Here is a 24,273-nt window from a genome sequence, read left to right as displayed (position 1 = left end):
TCACTTTCACAAGAATTGGCACCTTCTAAAGGGTCAACTTCAGCAGTCTGTTGCCATAAAACAAAGTGTGTGTGGGGGAGACAATGCAGCTACTGTGTGTACTAGGGGTGAATATATTCACTACATCTCTGAAGCAAGCAACACTACATCTTTTTTTTTTTCCTTTCTCCTTTTTTTGAAAACACTTCCCTGAAGGCACAACCAGGAAGCTCCATTGTTTCTTTGAGGGCAGTGTTTCAGCTTCATGTGCCAAAATCAACATGGCGTCAAGGCCATTCTGACTTTTAGTGAGCGATCAGCTGAGGCGTCCAGCTTTGGTATTTACTCGTGTACCGTAAATGGCCTTCGCCTACCGAGCCACGTGTCCCGTGTCCGAGGCGGGGAAAGAAAATGCTCGAATACTTTAATTTTCTTTGTCCCTGTCGTGTTATCCGTGCGATTAAAAAGGAAACGTGGACGTCTGAGAGGATCGGACCGAAACGGGCCGAAGACTGCGGACGTGGAGAGAGGCGTCGAGGCACCGGACGGCCTGAGGGAAGAGGAGCTTCCACCTCTTACTGCTCCAAGAGGGGTCGTTTGGAAACTCTAGCGTTCTCAACCTGCGTTTGTGTTACAACATACACATTTAGAGGGTGGGGGGGGGGGGGGGTTATTCTGCAGCAAGAAATACAGAACAGGAGGATAAATGCAAGTTCAAAGATTACAAAGAAAATCTTCTCCACTCCTCCCGGGCGGTGTCTACCCAGACAAATAATTAAGGATTTATAGACGCAGGTTTAGATAAGCCCGCCCCCCAAAAATCTGCGTAATATAAAGCTATTGAATTAAGAATGAAACGGACAACATATAACATGTTAATTAAATAGCTTTACAAGTAATTAGTAAGCAGATTTAGTTTTTATTTCGCCAGGCTAATTGGCTGCTGGCTGTTGAGCTTCACGGTATCAAACTTTTCATCCGTCTCTCGCCAAGAAAAAGCGAGCGTGTTTCCCAAAATGGTCCTTGAAAGGTCAGCTTCAGCCCGCTGTGCGCATCCACCCCGTCTCTAGCGAGCGATGCGGTTTTTCGGTCGTTCCTGTCGGGTCGTGGTCTAAAGAAGCCATCGGAGCAGCACGAGAGCCGCCGCCTCATCGCCACGTTCCCTTTTCAAGCGTGCGCGAGAAACTCGGGACCGCCCCGTGCTCCAATGGAGACGACCCCGGCCTTCGCCATCTTCACCGGCGAGTTCCCCCTTTTTAGAGTTTGTCCTGAATGTACACAAACAAGGCGGCTTCCTTTTATTTTTTCCTGTTGTCATTTTTTTTCTTCTTCTCGAGGAACGCCCCCGGATACGCTCCGACGGTTTTGTCCACAAACGGGTGGCGTGTCAAATATCGCTAGTCCTCGCACCCAGGGCCAGATCCCCCAGCGTGGAAAAGAAATCCTCCATCTCCTTCTCCAGCAGCCGGTTGCGGTTCTCCGCGTCCTCCCGCGCCCGCTCAGAGTTCCGCAGTTTGATCTCCAGCATGCGCTGCTTCTTCCTCTCCTGCTCCATCTCTTGCTCCAGACGCTCCATCTGCGCGCACAGAGCGGCGCTGGACTCCTCCAGCCTGAGGAGCACATGGCACAGAGCAGAGGTCATTGGCCTCAACAGGCATCAACACAATGCAATCAGCTATTGGTGTTCCAGGTAGTTTGGATTATGTTCATCCTTGTTGGGAGATGCGGATTGAAATAATATCTCTGAGCAGTTTTCATTAGAACTACTTTCTACCTTCAAAAGAATAGTTACAAAAAACGCTTCACATTGACTTTTGGGCAGCAAAGATTCCCCCGGCAGAATCGACTGAGGGAACTTGAGGTTACATGATATTGCTCTTAAGAGTTTAAGTGTCTCTGTGTGGGGGATTTGAACAAGTGGTATTTCAGGAAGACGCTAATGATCAGTTTACTGGCCGTGAAAAGAGCCACCCAGTCTGTGAAACCAGTTGTTGAATGTCTTCTATGGGTCGAGGGGACCAGAATAACAAATGAGCGCCATCAAATAAGTCACACACACACTTAAGAGAGTTTAGGAACTTACTTCTGGATCCTGGTCTCGTACGTAGTCTTCTGCTTCCTCAACTCGTCCTTCAGTCCCTCCACCAGGCTGCTCAGCGTCAGTGTCTCGTCTCCGTCCTCCGACGTGATGATGGACGGCACCCCGGCCGCCGTGGCCATGTTTCCGTTCTCGCTGCAGGCCGCGCTGCTGCCGCACAGCTCCATGGCCTCGCAGCTGTCCTGCTCGGAGCTCGGGTCCGTCGCCCCCCCTTCGTCCAGCTCCCTTTGGCTCTCCACCCACTCCCCTTTCCCCCCGCCTTCAACCCCTGCGACGCTGCAGTTGTGGTTGACCGAGGGCTCGCTTCCCGAGTCGTGAACGGAGATCTCGCAGGAGGAGGTGGACCACGGCGTGCTGGCGACACTCGGGACGCTCCCCATGCTGGAGGAAGAGGTGACGTTGTCGTAGGTGGACAGTCTCTGGGAGGAGCCCGTGGAGTCGCGGTCGCGGGCCGACCGCTCGCCCGACGAGGTGCGCCGGTGCCCCCTCAAGGAGGACAGGCCGTTCATGAGCCAGTTGCCTCCACCTCCCCCCCCACTGGAAGATACACTCGCGGCGTCGGGCACAGAGCCGCCGCTGATGCTGCCGCTCGGCTTGCCTTGCGGCTGCGAACGAGGCGCCGAGGAGCTCTTGAACGAGTATTTCCAGGAGGGTATGGCCTTGGCTTGTTTACTCGGGCTGACCACAATCTCTCCTTTCCCCGATGGAGACCCCAGTTTTGGTCCAGTGTTCGTGGTCTGGGTGGGAATGACGGCGGCACACAGTTTGGCGTCCAGAGATGAGGCACTGCTGTGCAGTTCTTGGTCGGGGTTGGACACCGGGCAGCTCTGGAGGTCTTCCTCTGAGATCCAGGCTCCGAGGCTGCGATGCTGGAGCTGATGCCCCTGGACGGGGAGCTCCGTTTGGGGCGCGTTGGATGCCTCCTGTTCCCTCCCTGAGTAAAAGCGGTTGTGCTCCCTGATGAGGATCGTCATCAGGTGCTGGACCAGGGAGGTGCCTGTGGATCAAGGTCAGACAGGGTGTCAGACATGTTTAGTTTGCAGTGACTTTAACCACGAATCCAGTCGTTACGTCAGTGGACGTCGGCCCTTACCTTCCATGATAGTGACCGGGTCCTCCATCTTGGGCCGAAGGATATTTGGTCCAAATACCGTGGCGAGGTTCTGGACGCTCATTTTGTTCTCACTGGCGTAGGACTGGACCTCATCGAGGAATCTGAGCACATAGCAACGTTAAAAGTACAACAAACGGACATCATTCTTCAAACTTAACCCCTTGTGTGGTGTTCATATTTTTGTTATTCAGCCAGTGTTCATTGGTCTGGTGGACCCAATCAAACAATGTGATGTTAAAATATTCAACATATGTTTACTTCATCCCATTTAAAAACAATATAAACAGCATATATGGTCAACATTTGCCCTTTACCTTTGTTAGATCACATTTTATTTTTTATAAGATGTAATAAAAAAGAAAATCTATGATAGTCTAGATATATAAGTGATGCTCCTGGCCACAGATTGTCCCATCCATGTGGTGTACTCATTAGTACCACATTCTGGCCTTTCTTTGGCAAATAGGATACACAAGGCCCTGAACATCCTGGATGTCATGTAAATCTGTAGGGGGGTGTACAGTGTGTGGTTATTGAAAATGTGTTCTAATATATGTTCTTCACAGAAAATGAGCCAAGGCCAATGAGTCTGAGTTTGCAAAAAAAAACATTTTTCTTTTGATCAAAAAATGAAAACGAGTCCCACACACACAACACAAGGGTTCATGACACGATGAGATACAAACATGACTTACTTGCATATGTACGTGAGGAGATTGTAGTTAGGGAGAGGTAGAGTGTTCACTTGCCTCCCGAGCTCCTGGACCCCCTGAGGAAAGATTAAACGGCTGTGAGGCGCACGCACGCACGCACGCACGCACACACGCACGCACGCACGCACATACCTCTTCCTCCTCTTTGGCCAAAAGCTGTGCACAGCTCAGGAAGTCTTCATATTTGGAGAAGGGGATGACTGGCTCCGGCAGCTCTCGCAGGTACAACTTCAGCAACGACGCCACCGTATGGACGTCCGTGTTACTGCAGGCGAGCACAGAAAGAAAGGAGTCAACCGCGCGTCCTGCGACCGAGCCGACGTGCTCCTCCTGCGGCCGCTCTACCTGTCAAACAGGGGCTTGTCGCCGCAGTCGAAGGCCTCCTGCAGCTCCTTCACCAGGTTGGCCTGCCCCGGCATCCGGAAGAGACCCTCCTCGTCCAGGCCCCTCTCCCTGATGAAGTCCACGCACTGCTCCACCAGCAGGGGGGCCAGCCGGGGGCCAAACTTCTTCTCATACTGCACGGTGTCCTCTAAGCGCTGACCAAATATCCCTGGGGACAGATGGGAGGGTCCATCAGGTTATTCATGTCGTGCTGTTATGAAGTTATGCCTATTAAAGCTACATGTATAACATGGGATGTAAATTGCACAATTTGTACAGTGATATTGTTGAGACATGGACGCCTGACGCCCCTTGAAGAACGCAATATAGATAGCAAAGAGTGCAACCTTCACGTTTTAACACTTTAGCATAATTTTATTCCTCGTGTTAAGTATGTTGCCTCCCTTCCTCTATTTAGGAATATTTCAATAATGCAAATTTAAACCAAAATAACAATAATAAAAGCATTTTAAAAACGGTATTACAAGTACTGGAAAATGACTGCTGAGATGAAACGGTGGCACCGCCAGCCAGCTGCACGTGTTTGATTGGTTGCTGACCGGGCCGTTAATTGTTACCTGCTGATTGGCTGCAGCCGTGGGACAGCGCGCAGTGATCGTAGCCGCATTTCACCAGGTTCAGCCATTCCGGTTCAGGCATTTGACTCCGCAGGTGGATTATTAATCCCCCATTTATGAAACTCCTGCGCAAAGCGGACGACGTTCCCACAGTTTAGAAGGAACAAAACAAACAACTGACGGCTGGGTCAAAGTGTGCGCGAGCGAGTGAGTGTCCGCTGCTAACGACGGTGGTGGCGACGCGTCTATTCTGGACCGAAGGACCGAGAGACAGACACACCTCCCCTGTAAATATGAGAGGGAGGCTGTAAATATGACCAGGCAGCGTGAGGTAGGGCCTCCACGAGCCCCGCCCCTATTTATGACTGCTTTCAGAAAGGATAACTATCTCGCCACGATTTAGTTGCTGTTTTTTTTTTTTTAACTTAAAATAAGCAGTGTGTCATAACATTATATGGTTTGACAGAATTAAAGCTGCATGACCAGGTTTTGGCCACCAGGGGGTTGAAGAAGATGACAGACACACACGCCTGAATAAAGGTTTTCATTTAAAGTCGACCTGCATCTCTATAGCTCCAGTTTGTACTTCTAGGTGAAGTAAGTTTGACCAATACATTGGAGAAGCCATTAATACTAGCACCCATTATTTATTCATGTGTGTGTGTGTATATATATATAATTCGTAATCGTTTTCCAAATAGTTTTATTGTGCAGTAAAGGACGGTGGTAGATGCTGTTAAACGGCCTTCTAGGTTTTTTAAAAGACTGCTGCTCTTTGAGGTGAAACACTTGTGCTCCACAATAGGGTGATAGCTCTTGGATTCAGCAGAATAATAGTCATTTGATTCAGTGTTAATACAAATATGAACACAACTGCTAATTAAAACATAAAATAAAATACCACGTTTCTGTTTTCTATAATTGCCAGAAAAAACTTTGGCCTAATAAAACTTGAAATTGGTCAAAAAGACAAAATAAAGAAACATCACTGGTTGTAGCTCTAGCTGTTGGCGCCGTGTTCCCCCTCTACCACCGGGGTTCAAACCTTAAAAATGGAAGTTTCAAATGAGACCAGTGATGTAAAACACTACTATATATGACCGGCGTGTTATTCCACATTTATCCCCCTATTAATATACCACTCCTTTGTAATGTAACACCATGCTGTTCAGCTGCTCCTTAGGTCCCAGTTCACACCCAGACAGGTCTGGTTATATTTCTGGCCTCCCGTCAAGTGCACTAGTTAGACAGCCAGACCAGAGCAGGCAGGGTGAGAATTAACCACAGGATCCCTGGGGAGTGTGTGTGTGTGTGTGTGTGTGTGTGTGTGTGTGTGTGTGGGGGGGGGTTGACCTTTAGGAGTCCAAGGAACCTCAATTTGACTGCATTCAAAACACCCTGGCCTCTGTTTTTAATTAGTTTTTCATGTGGAATAGATTGACAGCAAAGTCTGATCACATTTCCCTAGTCAGGTACATTATAGTTGGAAACCAGAAATAGAGGTGCATTGCATGACCGGGTTCAAGTTGGTAACTCACAGTCTGATGTTGACGCACCAGAGAGGCAAACTGCAGTCTCGTGTTGCGAGATCGCGTAGGCATATCACAACTTCTTGATGGCATTAATATTGGCTCGATAAAAGATCTGAATAAGTAATATTCTGTTCTTTCTGTCGCTGGACGTAATCTTTCTCGCCTGTTTTCGGTATGTTGTCCATTTAGGCTCCCCGCAATCCACGCGTTGCATCAGAAAAAGCCTTGACTTTTTAATTGATGCACATTCCTCTGAAGTCAAACTGGCTCAGGGATGAAAACAATCTGTCTGCATGCTGAGTGTGTTTCAGTTCAAAGGCTTTGGCTCTACCTCCTCCGAACGGCGCCCAGATGACCCGCCGTATGGCCTTGACCCAGTCATCCATGTCCGTCTGGGAGTTCGCCATCAGCAGGAAGGACTCATGGCTGATCGGCGCCCGGTCCTTCTCTCCCGTTCCACCTGGAGGGACAAATGAGGGACGGAGGAGACAAAAAGAAGAGGTGAGTGCACAAGAGATACAAAAATATGTATTTCCCAGAACACTGGCATTTCTACGTGTGTGTGTGTGTATAGAGTAGTTTTTTTTGACATGCATCATATTTCAGCTTGAACCATTTCCCAAATTCTTCTTCTTTTCTGTACTAAAGCCACTTCAATGTCTAGTCATTTGGTTTTGTGCAAGCACGGACTCACGGACCTTGAACCAGCAAGTATTTTTCACAAAGAGCACACCAAATATGCTGAATAGGTTTCTCACCACTAGATGGCACACTTGTCCCGTGGTGCATTCTCTGTATTTGTACTCTCGCCCTGGTGATCCAGAGCAAATGTTAGCGATAGCAGGAGTGGAATGAGCCTCTTTTTTCTTCATGATTTTGAACACGTGAAACTAAATCGTGTGAAAGCTGCATAATAGAAACAACATTAACACCAGCGGCCGCATGTGTATATATATATAAATATATATATATATATATATATATATATATATATATATATATATATATCCATATATAGTACATATACTATGTACTACCCCCGGCGCCTTTGTCTTCTGCTATACATTTAAATAACCCGGAGAATGTGTCGCCTGTCTCCCCGTTGGTCTGAGCCATTAATGTTGGATGGTGTTGTTGTCTGCGAGGAGGGAATCCAAATATAAACAGCGGCACCATAAAGCTGAGTGCCATTGTCCCCCAGCTCTGCAAACTCACACCGGCTTGATGGACAACATGTCTGTCTTCAGATGGGCTCCCGAGTAGTGGAAATAGTCCACTTAGCATTTAGCATTATTTTATATTCTTTTGACCTTAATTAATGCCCTGTGCGCGTGTTCAAATGTGCACAATATAATAATCTCAATGAATCCCTGACTGAAAATACAGAGAGGACGCTCAGACGTTAAGGAGCCTCGGCACATCAAATACTTCCACTTAAAGGAATCAGGGCCCTGATAAGACACACACACACACACACACACACACCGACAGACACCGAAAGTATTGGATCATGCAGGTCTGGGTGGACGAGGAGTAGAGATTCCATTTGGAGCCCGTTGAGATAACCCTGACTTGAAAACTGAGTGGACCTCTCAAAGTCTCCGGATCAATTGGATTTCCACCCGGCGATCATCAAACGTTGACATTTGTGCCACCGAGAAGGGTCGACCGTCCGCAGCATGTGTGCGTTACAGCTCGGGCCTTTTTCAGGTGTCTGACATTTAAGAACTGAAGACATCACGGCTTCCGCTCTTAAATGTCAGGCCGCTTCGCTGACGCTGCTGGAGGGGAGACGAGGGCGGAACAATTCAAACGGCTATCTCTTAGTGTGTAGAGAGAGAGAGAGAGAGAGAGAGAGAGAGAGAGAGAGAGAGAGAGAGAGGGGCCTTTGAAATGATGTTATTGTCCTCAGTTCTTAAGCATCAAGCGGCTCACATGGCCAGTCATTTTCCTCTTATGCAAGTAGTCCAGCACATTAAAAAAAAGCATGACTTTTGATTAATCTTTTTAATTAATACTGCCGTTTGAACAGAACACCAATGAGATGGAGGAGCCAGGCTGGCTGCAAAGTCAACTATACGCTATGCCCACTCTTCTGGCCTCGCACCACTCGTTTGATGTGGTTTATGTCCCTCAGGTCACACCCGCCATCAATAATGTGACTGATGTGACTTGGGGATTAACTATATACGACCTTTGTGCTACTTATTGTTGTTATTATGTGTGTATGAGAGAGAGAAATACAAGAATGAGTTATTTTTGAACAAGTAGTAAGACAAGCCCTTTTTACTACCGAAGCTTAAAAATCACGTTTACATGTTTCTTAACAAAATGCAACCATAGCATGTAGGACTAGTTTTGCAGGACAGTGATGGCACATTTACAGAAATGTTTATATTAATGTGCACTGTCCCTTTAAACAAATTTTAAAAAAGAAGAAAAAAAAAAGGGATTCCAGCGCTAAAAGTTGCACAAGAAACGGTAAAATGACAAAAACCAAAGACAGACGTTTTTCATCCAGTACGCACTGCTCCCACCTCAATGTACTGTATCTACTGTAAGTGGGACACAAAGTACAACTACAATGCTAATAAGAGTAATTATATGCTGCTTGGAACGACTGTAAATGAGATGATACTAATTTTCATGTAAGGATAACTTCCCGAATACTTTAACTTTTAGGTTGAGGCGACAATTCCTCCACCTTCACAATCAAGTATTATGCACAAGTTGGTGGGTTACTGCAAACACTTGCACATAAAGATGTTGTCGAGAGGTGCAATAATCTCAATACGCATTAACTAGGAGCCAGTACTTTTTACTACTTTTACGCTAAAAAAAAAAAAAGAAAGGGAAAAAAAAGCCATACAAAAAGAGGTTGTATATCAGATGCTCGCATCAATCTCAAAGCTACTCACGCGCTCCAAACTTCAGCCTCTACGACGCTTGTAAAAAAAATCTCCAGCATCTGTTTCCTGTTACCTTGGAGATGTTTCTTCAGTCTGTCCGGCTTGCAGCACACCGGCCCCATGTCTGAGTGAGCTGGGGCTGGGGCAGGGGTGGAACTGGGGCTGGGACCGGAGCTGGAGCTGGAGCTGGGGCTGGGACCAGAGCTGGAGCTGGGACTGGGACTGGGACTGGGACTGGGACTGGGGCTGGGGCTGGAGCTGGGACTGGGACTGGGACTGGAGCTGGAGCTGGAGCTGGAGCCGGGTCTGGAGCTGGGGCTGGGACTGGAGCCGGGTCTGGAGCTGGAGCTGGGACTGGAGCCGGGTCTGGAGCTGGAGCTGGAGCTGGAGCCGGGTCTGGAGCTGGGGCTGGGACTGGAGCCGGGTCTGGAGCTGGAGCTGGGACTGGAGCCGGGTCTGGAGCCGGGTCTGGAGCTGGAGCTGGCGTAAAGCTGCAGCGTGGAGCAGCTTCTCCGTCACCACTATGCCCGCTTGGAAGCAGATCAGTACGCAGGTAGCACTGACGGACAGAACCTGCCAGTGAGGCATGCTCGATGCCAGCGGAGACAAAAAAACCCGTCAAACGAGTCCCACTTCTTGCCCTTCACTCATTTATTCTGTCCATTCATTCACTCTTTTCTTCCCGTCTTCTCTCATTCAGCAGTGTGGGCATACAGGTCCGTTCCCTCAGCCCCCCTGGGGAGAAGCAAATCCCTGAGGAGGAATGTAACAAGGATCTTCTCTCCCTCTCCCTCTCCCTCTCCCTCTCTCTCCTCGAGTGTGTGCGTGTGTGTGTATGTGTGCAGTGACAGGAAGATGGGCTGTCCTCCAATCGTTGCCAAACAAACTTGGTGACACACACACACACACTCACACGCACACGCACACACAAAAAAGACAATGCCAATCAATCTCTGTGAGATACGGGCAGTGCAGTCTTTGGCTTCTTCACAATTATTCCAGACACACACCGCTATATACAGTATATACAGTACATACTATATATACTGTATATACTATATATGCTGTATACATAAATCCCTTTCTATCACTGATTGCCTGCTGAGTGCGAGCGTGGCTCCGTCTCCTTCTTGAAAATGCCCCGAAGATCAATAGAGGACAAGCATGTCGTTGATGCAATACAACTTCATTTCAACAGTTTTCTTTGAAAATACAAAATGTATAAAATACTCTCCCGGCTAGCACAGGCATACCTTTCTAAATATGAACCAAACTGTGGCAGGAGCTGCCAGAGGTTGTAATAGGTTCTTCTTTATACATGGAGACCGAGTAATTCTTAGCAAACATGTTTGACTGAACATGTTCATAATGAACAGACTAACAAATATACGACGTGCTCCAGCTCTAAAAGTGTTATCAATTGAAAGTTCCAGAAAAAAAGAAGAACAAAAAAAATGTCAGTCCTTCGTCCTCATTACAGAACAGCAATATCAATTAATACGACCTATTTCAAGCATTTTGAGAAATATTAAGCATTCTTTTATTAGTTATCTGCATTCCTCTCTGTACTGTAAATGCCAATATAAATTGTACGCAATTAAGGGACTTTTTTGATAGAGTAATAAAGCACAAAACTAACTTGGATAAAAATGTAATAATTAAAAATAAAGTACCCGGACAGTTAAACCCTCCTGCCTGAAAGTTTGTGCTGACCAGCTAGCACCCATCTTTACGCTGGTCTTCAATAGACAACTGAAGCTACTACTACTTCCTGCACCATCTCAGGAAGTTCCATCTGACTCAAAGGCTGCTGATCTAGCTGTACACCCCAATGAGCCAGTGTGTTCCCTGCACATCCACCGTGTGGTTTGGTTCAGCCACCAAACAGGACATTCCTGTCTTGCTTGGTGGCTTGTTTGGAGGGTACAACGGACCGCCTGCCCTCCATTCGGGCCTTGGATACCTCCAGAATCCGGAAAGGTCTGTGGGTAGAACCACTGCAAGAACCTTCACACGCTAAACACAACTAGTTCTAACTTGTCCCCTCAGGTATCGGTGCTACAGAAGAACCTACGCCCAAAAGAAGCGGACCCAGGAATACATGCAGACTCGCCGTGAAACCTCTCTAGGAGAGCAGCTTGTCTCTCAGACCTTCTCCTAAAATGATGAATAGCATTATGTTGAGAAAAAAAAAGCGTGGAGCTGGGGATCAAATTGCAAACCTTGTGAGAGCCGGTCTTTATTAAACCCTATAACGAGCTAAGGACTCGAGGACTCATAAGAACCCTGTAAGAATCGCTCATCCCTGAGCTTTTCTGTTTGCCAACAGTAAAGACTTTCCTTCTGCTTTGCCTCTTGGGAAAAAAACACAGGAGCAGAAAGGTGTACAAGAGCATCGGTGCTCGCTGAGCTCGTTGCTGATTAGCGTTGGCTGAGACGTTCCAATAAGCTTCGGCCTCTCTGTTTGAAGCCGTGCTGTTCGGTACAAAATTGGCTACGGATGTGAGGGTAAAAAAAACAAGGAAGGAAGCACCATCTTCCGTGAAGCGTCACCTTTTATTTAACAAAGTCTTTTCATTTCATACAACGAGGGCGGGTAAAGCCTCCATCGCGCTAAGCCGATTACACAGCGGAGAAAGAGCAGAGCAACTCATGTGGTTCTCCCCGAGGAGCCGACAAATCCAATGTGGTGTGAACAGAAGACGTCGTCAGCGTCAGGTTGCCGCGCACGGAGAGAGAGAGTCTTCATCGGGTTTAAATGAAATGCACTAAATAAGTCTTTAACCTTTTTAAACCTGCCTCCTTATCTTCGTCCTACCTGTCTCTTTTTGCACCCCCCACGGCCCCCACCACCGAACTATTTTCCTCTCCGGCTGACTGCCTTTGCCTCAGCACCCCCCTTCCCCTCCCACCTTGTCTCTCAGCGGCTGCCGGCCTCTCCGTAGAAACCCCCTGGGGTTCTCACCCCTCTGCTATGTTGACTGGCCATAAACCGAACACACAGAGACTCACAGCCCTGTCAGCCACTCTAAACACAAGCAGAGACCTCCGAGCAAACACTCCCATAATGACACGGGGCGATGCACGGAGAACCAGACCAGCTCAGCTGCACGTCCTGTTGCCTCTTTTCAACTGCAGGGACTTGCGTTTTGAGATTAAATGTTTAGTTCTTTGCTGGTTGAATCGAGCTATCGGAGTCAAACAAATAAAAGGGCCTTAGAGAGGCTTCCTCTCAGCTTTTTGTGGGATATAATGTGCCTTAAGGTCAACACTGGAAAACATCACATTGACGCTCGCGCCATCACACTGAGAAAAAGGTGCCGTATTGATTGAGTAAAAACTACGAGGTCAATCTAATCAGACTTTTCAGCCGCAGGCAGAGCCTCTCTGTAAGTTAGCTGTGAGTGCGAGCCCCGAGATCTACAGGCACAGGCCGGCTGTGGATGATGGAGCGGCTGCTTTATTTCCTATTTATTTCATGGAGTTGTCCATCACAGCTAGAAGTGTGATACTCGTACTGGACCCGTCACCAGCTCTGAGGTCATGCACCGTGAGGGGATTGAGTACTACACAATGGAATCCTTGGCGAACAGTGCTCTCTGCTGTCTGAATACAGAATAGCACAGTCTGTTTAAAAATGTTTTGGGGGAAAACATAACAATTAAAATACATAATATATAATTTAGTTTCTCAATGTTTGCTTTGATTTTATCTTAGCTTTTATGTGTTTGGGACACTTTCAATAAGTACATATCTGTATAGTGTTGTATAGTATGTCTCCCTTAAAAGGCACATTTTCTTTCCACATTCTACACCTACAAGACCTCCACCGAGAGGCACTTCTACTGTTTCTGGACCAGATGGGATGCCCCTCCATGCCAGGACTTACATTTTACCTACATTCATGACCACCACTTCCATATTGATATTTCAAAACAAAGTGCCAAGATTATTCATGCAACTACAGTAGTGCATAGTGAATGATTTACAGATGTGGAGTAAGTGGGTGGAGGAGGAGGCGTGGGAGGAGCTTTGGGGTCTCACCTGGTACAATCTCAAAAAGGTGTCTTCCTGGTTCGTCCGGGTTAGCTGTGAGTTCGTTGACCTGGCATCCCTGCAGAGGTATACAGCCCTGAAACACACAGAGAGAGACATTCAAATACCAGGTGGAAAAACATGTCAAATGTCCTGAGTTTTAAACAATCTTTTTATATTGCAATGGACATTTTAAAGGGCTTGTCAGGGACTTTAACAGACGGGACCTTTCGGGAAAAAGTCCACTTCTGTGTTTTTTCCCCCTACTTATTGATCACTAAGAAGATTTATGGCGTCCGTTGACTTTGTACGTTTATTGTATCTGAAACTAATTTCATGAGCAATTGGTCGAAGCTCCAAGAGACCTCCATGTGGGAGTGTAACAGACATGTTTGTAGGATTGTCCCACATGTCTTCTGGCCTCTTGCTCTTGTTCTTCTTCTTTTCTCTCCTCCCCCTTCCTTACGTCCGTCCTTCCTACCTCTCCACTCTTAACCCCTCTCAGATGTTCAGCAGCTCTGCTCCTGTGATTGAACAGGGGCCCAAACAGATTATCAGAATACATTATCCAGATCAATACCCATTTAGCCCTGAGAACTGAGAGGCCAAGTGAGTTGTGAAGAGGTGCCAGCGTCTGTGGGTCTGCCCCGTTAATCTGCACGCTGGCATCCTCCATCAAACGGGGAGGGGAGTCTTCCTAAAGCGCCCCAACCAGTCGCCAACATTGGTCGCCACGGCAACAAATGGAAGGGGTGGGAGTTGTGGATGGATGGAGCACAGGGGTAGGGCAGGAACCGGAGGGGGGGAGAGCTCCCAAGGGTGCTATGTGCTCGGAATAACACAAGTAGCTGGCCAAGGATGAATGAATAAGGAGGCAACACGTCAGCCGAGACAAACAAATCACACAGTCAAGCAGTGCAAGCTGAAAGCGGAGGGTCCTTTCATACGCCTCAGCCCGGTGACGGAGCGACTTGGAAGTGGAGCTCACGGTTTTAGTTGCAATCAATACGAAGCTTTGCCTGCAGGGCCTTTAGCGAGCCCTGAACAGATGTGGACGCGCATAGTTTAACCCGGTTTGCACATAAACGCCAATCAACATCCCGGAACCAGAACCCCCTGACCAGAAGACCCCCGAGGATTGCTTCTGGCTTTGGCAACGCCTTCCGCCGGCGCCGAAGCACGCAAGTAGTACACGCTGCTATTTCAATCAGGGAGAGACCAGTTAGATAAAGAAAGGATGCATGTTTATTGTTAACAGATGATATGAAATGATGAAGTCTCAAAATCTTTGGCGCTTGGACTCTGCGGGGAGATTTGCAATTGAGGGCCGACTGCCCCGATCAGCAACGAGATAGACCCCCCCGTGGAGTCCAGACCTGGTGGTGATGAGCTGATAGAATGATGAGTTGATGAAGCTGATGGATCCGTGGAGACTGGGCGGAGATGGGGAGGTGAAGGGGTGCGTAACAGCAACATGAATGAACTGAAGGTACAAAGACAGTCATATTTAAATGAGACAGCAGCAAGATGATTGGCTAACCGTGTCATTGTTTCCGTGTGCTTATTGGATAGAGGGGATCAGCTGATCTGCGCAGCTGGTGTCGTGATTGACGGCGCGGAATGATGACGGCAAGTAAACAATGAGTGAGCATTTGTGAGGAATGATTGGCAGACATGTGAGGAATAAATGGCGGGCTTGAGGGGTATGGTCTTCCTGTCTGAACTTGCGCTAGAGCTCCATTAATTGGCGCCGTGTGCGTGGGCTGTCAATAGAGTCTCCTGAACAACTCCGACTCCCCTTGTTTAACATGCGCCATGACGCTGTCTCCTCCTCACAAACCTAGTCAAGTCAAGTCAAAGCAGCAGTAAACGTCTGACCACGCCAGACCCAGCGCTCAGAAGCATCAGGACTGGATTCTGAATTGCCTAAAATCTAAAGTCTAAATCCAAGGGACAGAGTTGCAAATGTTGACCCTTTTGATGTAATGTGTTCTGAAGAGCCTTTTATCAAACCTCCCTTTGGTAAACAGGAAGTGATGTGCTTTTTGTTTCTGGCCTCTGCGTATAACATGCACAGTCAGCCACCATTGCTGAGCCAGATCAGTGCACCGCCCAAACTAAATCTCCATCAACGGATGAACTGAAGGGAAGAGACGCCATTGTTGTGCCCCCCCCCCCTCCCCTTTTTTTTGATTGACAGGTGGCCTTTACATCAATCATCACCACGGCAGCATTTAGCGAGAACGATGGAAGCAAAACAGAACCCGTCTCACCCCTTTGAAACATGCTTTTCATCTTTTGACGAATTGCAGCTGGATACGGGTTTTGTATTCAGAGTACTGATGGTCCGCCGCCCCCCATGTGTGTGTCTGCTGTCCAAAATAGAAATCGATTGTCCGATAAGTGAAGTCCATTTGTCCCACAGTGGATTTATCCCCACATGATGAAAAGGAAATGAAAACCTGTATAGATCCTACGTCAGTATTGCTCCACCTTTGACCAATTATCCCATCTTTTCATCCCGATGGGGGGTGGTCTTGTTCTTGTTCTTCCCCCCACACCACTCCCTGTCTCGTATTTTCTATCGATTAGAAGATGAGAGGGAGAAAAAAGGCCAGAGTGACACTTCCTCACACATCCGGCTCTCTGAGGGCGTGGACCTGTGTGTGTGTATTCTTCTGAGTGTGTGTGTGTGTGTGTGTGTGTGAATATGTGCATTTAACCATGTGTGTGACTAGAATCCACTGAGAGTTGCACATCAATATAGGCTGGATGGGTATTGGCAAGCTGTGATTAAAGGCAGTCTGTCACATCCTTCACTCAGTTGTTCCCCATAGAATAGAGATTGTGAGGAGGAGAACACGTCTTTCTGTGTGTGTGTGTGTGTGTGTGTGTGTGTGTGTGTGTGTGTGTGGTGTGTGTGTGTGTGATTGACTAAAAGACAGCGATGGCAGACGTTTGTTGCCTACATTAAATGAACAGCAGTCACGCAGCGAGAAGACTGTAGGAATCAATAAAAGTGTCGGGAATTCAGCCAGAAATGTAAAGAGATGATTATTAGGCTCTAAAGGCTGTGTGTGTGTGTGTGTGTGTGTGTGTGTGTGTGTGTGTGTGTCAGAGCCGTGCCCCTGCTGTCTTCTGTTGTTGGATTACTATCATCGCCTCATGTTACGACTATGTAAGCCTGTCAGCTCTACGGTGACTGTCCATCCCAACATGGTTTTTATGAGTGGGAGGTCAGTCCGGGCCAGGTAGCTGCCTCTCTGCTTGCGAACTTCAATCAGAATCAGACCAGCGAAAGTGTGAGTCATCACCTGGCCACAAGAAACATCCCTCATCAAAGGAGCAATGGGATCGATTGAGGCTTTTATTCTGGGAAACATGTTTATGGCGGTGTACTAATGGAGGAAGAAACAAGGCGCTGCTGTGCTGATTGTTCTGATGCGCTAAGACGTGATGCTATTTTCAAGTTAATTACACGGCAAAACAGTATCTTTTCTAGAACACTTGTATTTATACAGTAACACCTGTGGGAAATAAAATGAGCAATTCATATCGGCATGGGGTGCATGCCATAAAATAACAGAAAGCAGGAATCTAGTCAATGTAATCTGTTTTTCTGGAGACTGTCTCTCTCCAGATTAAATTAGATTCCTGCAATATTTGTGTTTACAAAACAATATTAAAATATTAGGTCAGATTCATATAAAGTCAAGGTCAGTAAAAAACAGATGTCTGTTACATCTTGAGAGCAATGGAGTGTTAAGGAAAATCTTACAAAGAACACTGGCTGTTCCTGGCTGTGCCACATGTGCGCCAACGCGGCGTAACGTCCTACCTGTGGTTTGGTTTCTTCCTCGTCTTTGTAGAAGAAGAGCTGATCCGAGCGCAGCACGAACCAGCGCAGCTGCCAGTTCTTCATGATGCTGCGCTGCTTCTTCAGCCAGCCAGCTTTCAGCGCCCCTTCCTGGAGGCTGGGGGAGGCCGGCCGGCATGGGCCCCGGGACACCTCGCCCATCACCATGCTCTTGGACCTGGCTGCGAAAACACACACACACACACACACACACACACACAAATGAAGCAGTTTTACTGGATACATGAGCAGGCATAACGTGAGGGCCTGGATGGGTTAAAGGTGATTGATTTCTGCTTCATTTCTTTGGCTCGTGTCTTTTCATTCTTCTCCCTCATAGAAGCTCGTGTTATCCCTCATTGAGCATGCTGTATGCACACACATGCTCTGCCAGGCACTTCGGTCATGGACACGCACACAAACCTTGTGCCCCGGGCGGAGACGTCTCTAGATGAAAGGGGAGTGGGACTGCAGAGAGGCAGCAGGCACAGATAATAACACAGAGCAGATAAAAAAAAAAGAGATTGTACTGGGGGAAACACACACACACACACACACACACACACACAAAGACACAGCCTCAGGTGACAGGGATCCCCTCCCTCCATTTCAGAGGTCCTCGGGAGAGACTCATTGTGTGTTGCCACAGTCCGATTGAAGAGGGGGGGGGGGCATTGAGCAGGGATAATAGGACCACATGGGACCGACTGGCTGGCTGGCTGCCTGAATCCTTCTCAACAAACGGGTGTAACCTGAGCTCAGTCAAGGACAGGTTTAAAAGGGAGGGGGTGGTTTATAGCCGCCGTCTCAATGTGACATGAGCTCTGTCCCTGCGGGGGCGGCCGTCCTTGTGTGACATCAGATACTCCTCAAAGTGTGCATTAAATTCAACAAAGCTACATTTTCCTTCATGATATTCGGATGATGTCATCAGCTATGGTCTCTACGATGACGACGATGTGCAGCGGCCAGTGTTGCAGGCTGTGTGCACATTTCATACGTTTCATATGTGTTCAGAGGATGTTAAAACAATAACATGTGAAAGATTCAGGTGGCATTTAATGGTGCATTCAGAATCTTGTTCAAGCTTCAAGTCGCGTGTTTGTGCCGAGTATCGTTCCCACATCTTATGCCGTGTTGATGAATCTTATGCACCGTTTAAAAAAAAAAAAATCTTATTGGTCTTAAATGAACAAACATGTATGTGACACAAGGCAATCCTCTTGTTTTTTAAAACATTGCAACAAATCTCTCTTTTAAATACTGTGGATTGTTGTTGTCCACATATTGTATGTCTGAAATGAAGTAATACAGAATTACGTGTGTAGGATGCATCAATGCAAAGCACTTTCAGTTGAGGATCAATTCTGTTACTTACAAAACTGGCTGAAGATATTTCGGGTTCATACAAATGAGAAAAAGGCCACAGAGCTGAGACGAGAGACATTTTCCTCGTCGGGCACCCAGGAGATGCTATTTGATGATGATGTATAATTTATAGAAATCAATTGTGCAGACATCCTCCCTGCTGCTGTGCGTTATACACACACACACACACACACACACACACACAGACAGATGATCAATGTTTAGATTGGCCAGAGGGAAGAATGGGGAGGGGGAAGAAAATCAACATTTATTTTTTATTGTCTCATCTCTCTCTCCAGCCTTCATATAGCCTGAAGTCATTTTCATTCGCAACCTTTCCTGGCAGTTTGTTAAAGCCTGTTGATCCTCGGTGTAGATTTTCTGATTTCAGGTCACCAGTGACAAGCTTTTGGTTTAATGGTTTCAAAATGTTTTTTTGGCTTATGATGTGTGAAAATATAAACCATCATACGCATTGCGAGACACCAAGACCACTGTTTTCTTTTCATAAAACAAATACAAAACATACTCAAAATGTTTTTTTTCCTGACATTTCTAGGTTTCTTTCGAATTCTGTTAACTACTCACACCAGATATCCTTTTTATTAAATAAACGTGTGACTACAGCGGCAGCTTTGATTAAAACAAATATGTCACTTCAAGTACAGAACCATTTTTTGGGTGATTTTGGCTCCAATATTCGCTGTTCTTTTCGCTCAGTTTTGGTCTCCACCAACCCCTGAGGAAAACATGGGTCTCTTCAGCTGCTAAATGCTCCATTACATTAACCAAATGCCATGTTGGTTCACCACTCTGAGCTACACCTTCCACATAACACACAGTCATGTCATAAAAACATTGTTTAGTGCAGTTTTGAAGTGTCCCCTGAAATCTTCACAGGTCCAGTAGAAACCTAAAAAACAATCAGATGTACCAGTTATAATGTGACTTTTCCCTTTAATGATGATCACCGTGGTTCGATGAGAACATGTCTTGTTTTAATCCTCCTTTCTCTCGACCTTTCCCTTCTTCCTGTATCCATAATGGTTTTAATAGACCTTCCTATTATTTTGCCCACCGCTCTCTCTTTCTCTTTCTCTGTCTAGCGCGTCTCCTCTTGGCTTTCCTCATTTATCCATCTTGTGTTAATTCCAGTTTTCCAGCACTGTTATTTTCACCCGTTGGTCTTCCTCTGACTCGCTCTGATTCTTCTCTCCCTCCTCACGTTCAGCCCCGCTGATCCTGTTGAATCAAAGCTGTGTTATTACTGAGAGCTCACAAAAGAGGACCCTTGTCCTCCTCTCTGGCACCTCATCTGAGCCGGCTTTTTGTAGAACACGTTAGCTCTTGAATTAGAGGCACATTTCCATTATAGCTATTTAAAAAAATTTGATTATTGCCATACATTTTTACGAATGATGTTGATATCACTGGTCTTAATTGCTTTTTGCAAATGTGGTTTCATTTCTGTCTGTGAGCACTCAATGTTTGTATTAAAAACCGCATCAGAGCTCTGCGTGTTACAGTTTCAAGCAGCAACAAGCTAACGTGGTTGTTGTTGTTTGTCTCTTACATCCGCAGCTCTCTTACCTGCAACCAAGCTTTACTGACCCATATATGAACTATAATCCAGAGTATTGCTGATATCTAAGCATGCATACATGGACACTGTACTACACTGTACATGGCTTGGCTAATGCCTGGCATCTTTGGAGTGACGACACCAACCAGGCTCAGATTATTGTGTCTCACAGCCGAACCTTAAACCCCATGATGGTGTCTTACTACTTCATACCGCCAGCTAACAGTGGCACTCACCTTCCCCGTGACCCCCCATGACTCCTCTTTCTTTCTTTCTTTCTTTCAATCCATCCCCACTCTGCCAGTGTTAGCATAAAAGAGCACCAGTGTTTAACACTTCAGCTGTCTGGATCACGGACTGAATGGAACATAGGCTACAGTGGCCGATGAGTCACCACAACTGATTTTTGAGTGCGTGTGTGTGTGTGTGTGCGTGTGTGTGTGTGTGAGTCAGTGTGTGAGTGGCTGACTACCCACAGCGGCATTATGGACCTTTTGAGTGATTCAGACCTTCCTTGGCTTGGGTGGAGCTGCTCTGTGGTCTCTTCTACTATCAACTGCAGTGCTGAAAAGAGTCTGTTTGACTGTCAAAGCCCCGCTTCATGCATAATCACTGCAATTCACCAAAACAGAGAGCCCATTTGTGGCCCATTCATTTACCGAGTCCAATAATAGTGCTCAACATCAGGCCCGACTGACTTGTGTGCAGATGTGCAGTGTCCCCGCGTTTGTTCATCGTGATTCACACCCCCCAATGACAATTAATGTCAATTGTTCACGGAAGAATCATTTCGGGTACGGAGCTGAATTATTCAACAACACCAGATGGATTGGCGAGTCATTATGTCATTGATATCAACAGGATTTCATGAACGTGTTTTGCTGTGTGTGTGTGTGTGTGTGGAGGGGGGGGGGGGGGGGGGGGGGAGGGGGGGGGGGGGGGGGGGGGGGGGGGTCAGAAATTACAGGAAATACTTTTTTTCGTACACTTTAGTTGTGACCGACGAGCTTTGGCATGCTTCAAGCTTGCTCTCCAACTGCAGTTGAGCACCAGCTAGCCCAGTAGCCACACTAGTATCCCCATCACCGTGGGCTTGGCTAAACAGCCTAAACAGTTAGCATTGCTGGATCCTACTACAAACCATGACGGATTTGTAATTTGGGTAACTGAGCCCAAGGTCGCTTTAAGCTATAAATCCACACTACCTGAGGTTCTGTAGATTCTGTCAATTTGCCCAAATGCAATATGTTTATGCCCGATCTGTCACGGGAAGTGACCAATCAAATGAGAAATGTAAAGATTGAAATTAAGAGTCTCTGATAGCACTCTGTCCATACATTACGAGTTGTTTTACAATGCCAACGAATGCTTGTCTGCGGACCACAAGCCCCCTGTGATGTCGATTAATACTGCAGTTTGGAGTTGTACGTTTATCATCCCCGGGAAAATTAATGCATGGCTCTTATGCGCGTCGCGGAGGAGCCCATCCATTAGCATGGCGAGGCAGGTACTCCACAATAGCGCGGCAATACTACGCCGATGGCTAAATCACATACACACAAGCACGCACTGCACGCGGGCGTGTTGGAGGAATTCAATTTCATTAATCTGGTTGTTGTGTGGTGATTTATGGCTGCGAAGGAAAATGGCAGAGAGAGTTACAGGTGCATCAGTGCGTGGCTTCCAGTTAGCCCATCACTGTTGATTAATGTGCTATCCATTATGTGTGTGTGTGTGTGCATGTGTGTGCGTGTGTGTGTGTGGCAGCCCTCCCTGACGAACTGGAGGTGTGGCCAGTAATATACAGCCCGTACGGGAAGACTGCAGTGGAGCGGGTCTGATCCGCAGCAGCGGGGGTGCGCATATCTGTGCATTTCCATGCATGTTATCATCTCCACATGCTCATTACCCGAGTGTGTCAGTGTGTGAGCGTTTCATCCATGCGGCACGCTCTTCTTGCTCCCCAGTATCTCGTTGTTCATTTATAAAGGCAGGATGTCAGGGTGTCGCTACATGTGCAGGACTTTGATCACATAACCATGGTAACGCAGATCAGAAAGAAGAAGAAAAAAAAAGACACAGCAAGAGAATGAAGCAGCTGATATGTGGGCAATTAAAGCTGCTATTTATGGCGCCGGCCAAAGAAAAGTGCAACCAAAACCATATTACACCGTCGATTGTAGCATGTTACTGAAGCAGATATTCACGATGATTCATTCAGAGTTATTAGAAAGGCTTCTAGCATTTCCAATTATGAGTTGCTCTAAAAGGACGGCATAAATCTCATTATAATTTAATCACCCCCTCAGGGGCAGATCAAAATAATCAGTTGGGAAATGATGTTTAAGGAGTAGTTCAACATTTTCAGGAAACCCACTTATTTGCTTTCTTGGTTAGATGAGAACATTGATACTACACTCCTCCTTATGTTTTACAGTTACATTTCTGTACAGAATAAACAGACAAGATGTGGTGCCCCCCGGCTTCCAGTCGTTATGCTTATGCTTAGCTTTAATTAAGCTAAGCTAACCATCTTCGTCTCCAGAGCACGAACACGACTCTCGCCAAAGGAACTCAGTGAGAAAGAGAATGTAGCTATGTAGCCATTTTAGCTAACCGCAGAGAGAAGACAAGCTAGCCTCCAAAAGTCAAACATGAGCTCAAGAAAACTACATGTAAGCTAGTTAGTTTTTCAGCTGACTTCTAGCATCATGTATGTCGCAGCCATGCTTGATCAATAAAGAAAATAAATACATTTATATTATTGATTCATTCTTGAGTGTCAGACGGGGTGGGGGTCAGTTATCAGTCATCTGAAATGTCACACGGTCAGCGGTCAGGGGCGCCGTCCCTTTTCTTGACCCGCTTTGACCTCAGCCGAGTATCTTCTACACTCGTAGATCTGCCACATACCCGTTTACGCATGGGCTTCGTGCAACAAATGCGACGCCGCCAGCAGTGGAGCGCCAATTTACAGGAGGTTGTGCTTCTCACGCAGATTCACAGAGCCGCATGGTCTCCTGTAAATGCACTCTACGACACTAAAAACTAAAAAAAGTACCGTATGCAACTGATGTTCGTAATAAGTATTTGACGCGTCGTCACGTGATGTCGTAATCAATCGAGTGCTAATTTACAAGGTGTCACAGCGAATCACACGTACTCATCGAGCCAGTTGATCCTGCTCCTAATACATGCAAATACAGATTTAATCCACTTTTCTACCAATTTCATGCCGCCTCCCCGCCAGCGAGGGGGGATTTACACATCACTCGCCTATTCTTGGAAACTATTAATTTCATCCAAATCAGATCCGGCTGCATAATTGCGGTCATGGAGATTTGTGCCGAGGAAGGAAATGCACTTATACACATGGACTTATTAATACATCGAATGCAGATAAACACACACACACACACATAGTACATATATACGAGTGTGAGCACACACACGCACACACAGTACATATATACGAGTGTGAGCACACGCACACACACGCACACATAGTACATATATACGAGTGTGAGCACACACACGCACACACAGTACATATATACGAGTGTGAGCACACACACACACACTCACACACGCACACACACAGCAGCAGCAGCTGACAGCAGCCTGATACTGCTGAGCGTTACAGTGATGAAACTACAGATGCTGCATGCTCCTCTTAATAGGATTCACACTGGCAGCGTTGGCCAGCTGTAGTAGAATGCTAATGTACAACTGGTGCTTTCCGGCGTGGGCAGACCTCCCGCTTCATTCAGAAATATGTGAGAAGAATAGATGGAGTGTTTCTGCAGACGTGTTCTTGTGTGAATTCAGAATGTCTACGAGAAAGCATGAAAAGCACTTTATTGAATGACAAGGCATTTGTAAAAGTGCAGGTAAAGCATCACTAACGCGTCCTCTGAACCAAATCAACCACATGCAGTGTCACGACAGAGTTGTGGGTGAATAAGCAGCGAATGCAGGCACTGTAGCTGTGAAGGCAAAGCGAACAGAGTCCTACCTCTCCTGGTTTGTCTGATCTTTGGGCTCAGCATGGCTGTCATCGCTCGTCCACACACTCTCCTCTCGGCATGTTCGTGTACATCCAAGCGCACCCCACCCCTGTCTCTC

General features: G+C 46.8%; 1 protein-coding gene and 1 long non-coding RNA gene across 2 annotated transcripts; both read right to left on the bottom strand.

Annotated features, from left to right (window-relative positions):
- Positions 1 to 843: 843 nt before the first annotated feature.
- Positions 844 to 24,273, bottom strand: si:dkey-191m6.4 (rho GTPase-activating protein 22). Its single transcript, XM_034559540.1, has 10 exons — positions 24,164 to 24,273; positions 17,181 to 17,380; positions 13,352 to 13,439; positions 6,730 to 6,858; positions 4,250 to 4,457; positions 4,037 to 4,169; positions 3,887 to 3,960; positions 3,171 to 3,292; positions 2,063 to 3,074; positions 844 to 1,589 (listed from the first exon to the last, which is right to left on the bottom strand). Exons 1-10 carry the CDS (start codon positions 24,204 to 24,206, stop codon positions 1,367 to 1,369), a joined length of 2,232 nt encoding a protein of 743 aa, XP_034415431.1. The 5' UTR covers positions 24,207 to 24,273; the 3' UTR covers positions 844 to 1,366.
- On the bottom strand, positions 18,855 to 20,495 carry LOC117749246. The gene is made up of 3 exons (XR_004611684.1): positions 20,385 to 20,495; positions 19,645 to 19,808; positions 18,855 to 19,479 (listed from the first exon to the last, which is right to left on the bottom strand). It is a non-coding gene; the product is annotated as an uncharacterized LOC117749246 (long non-coding RNA).

Source organism: Cyclopterus lumpus, chromosome 19 (assembly GCF_009769545.1).
Source record: "Cyclopterus lumpus isolate fCycLum1 chromosome 19, fCycLum1.pri, whole genome shotgun sequence".
NCBI classification, from domain to species: Eukaryota; Metazoa; Chordata; class Actinopteri; order Perciformes; family Cyclopteridae; genus Cyclopterus; species Cyclopterus lumpus.
This window is presented reverse-complemented; position numbering and strand designations above follow the sequence as displayed.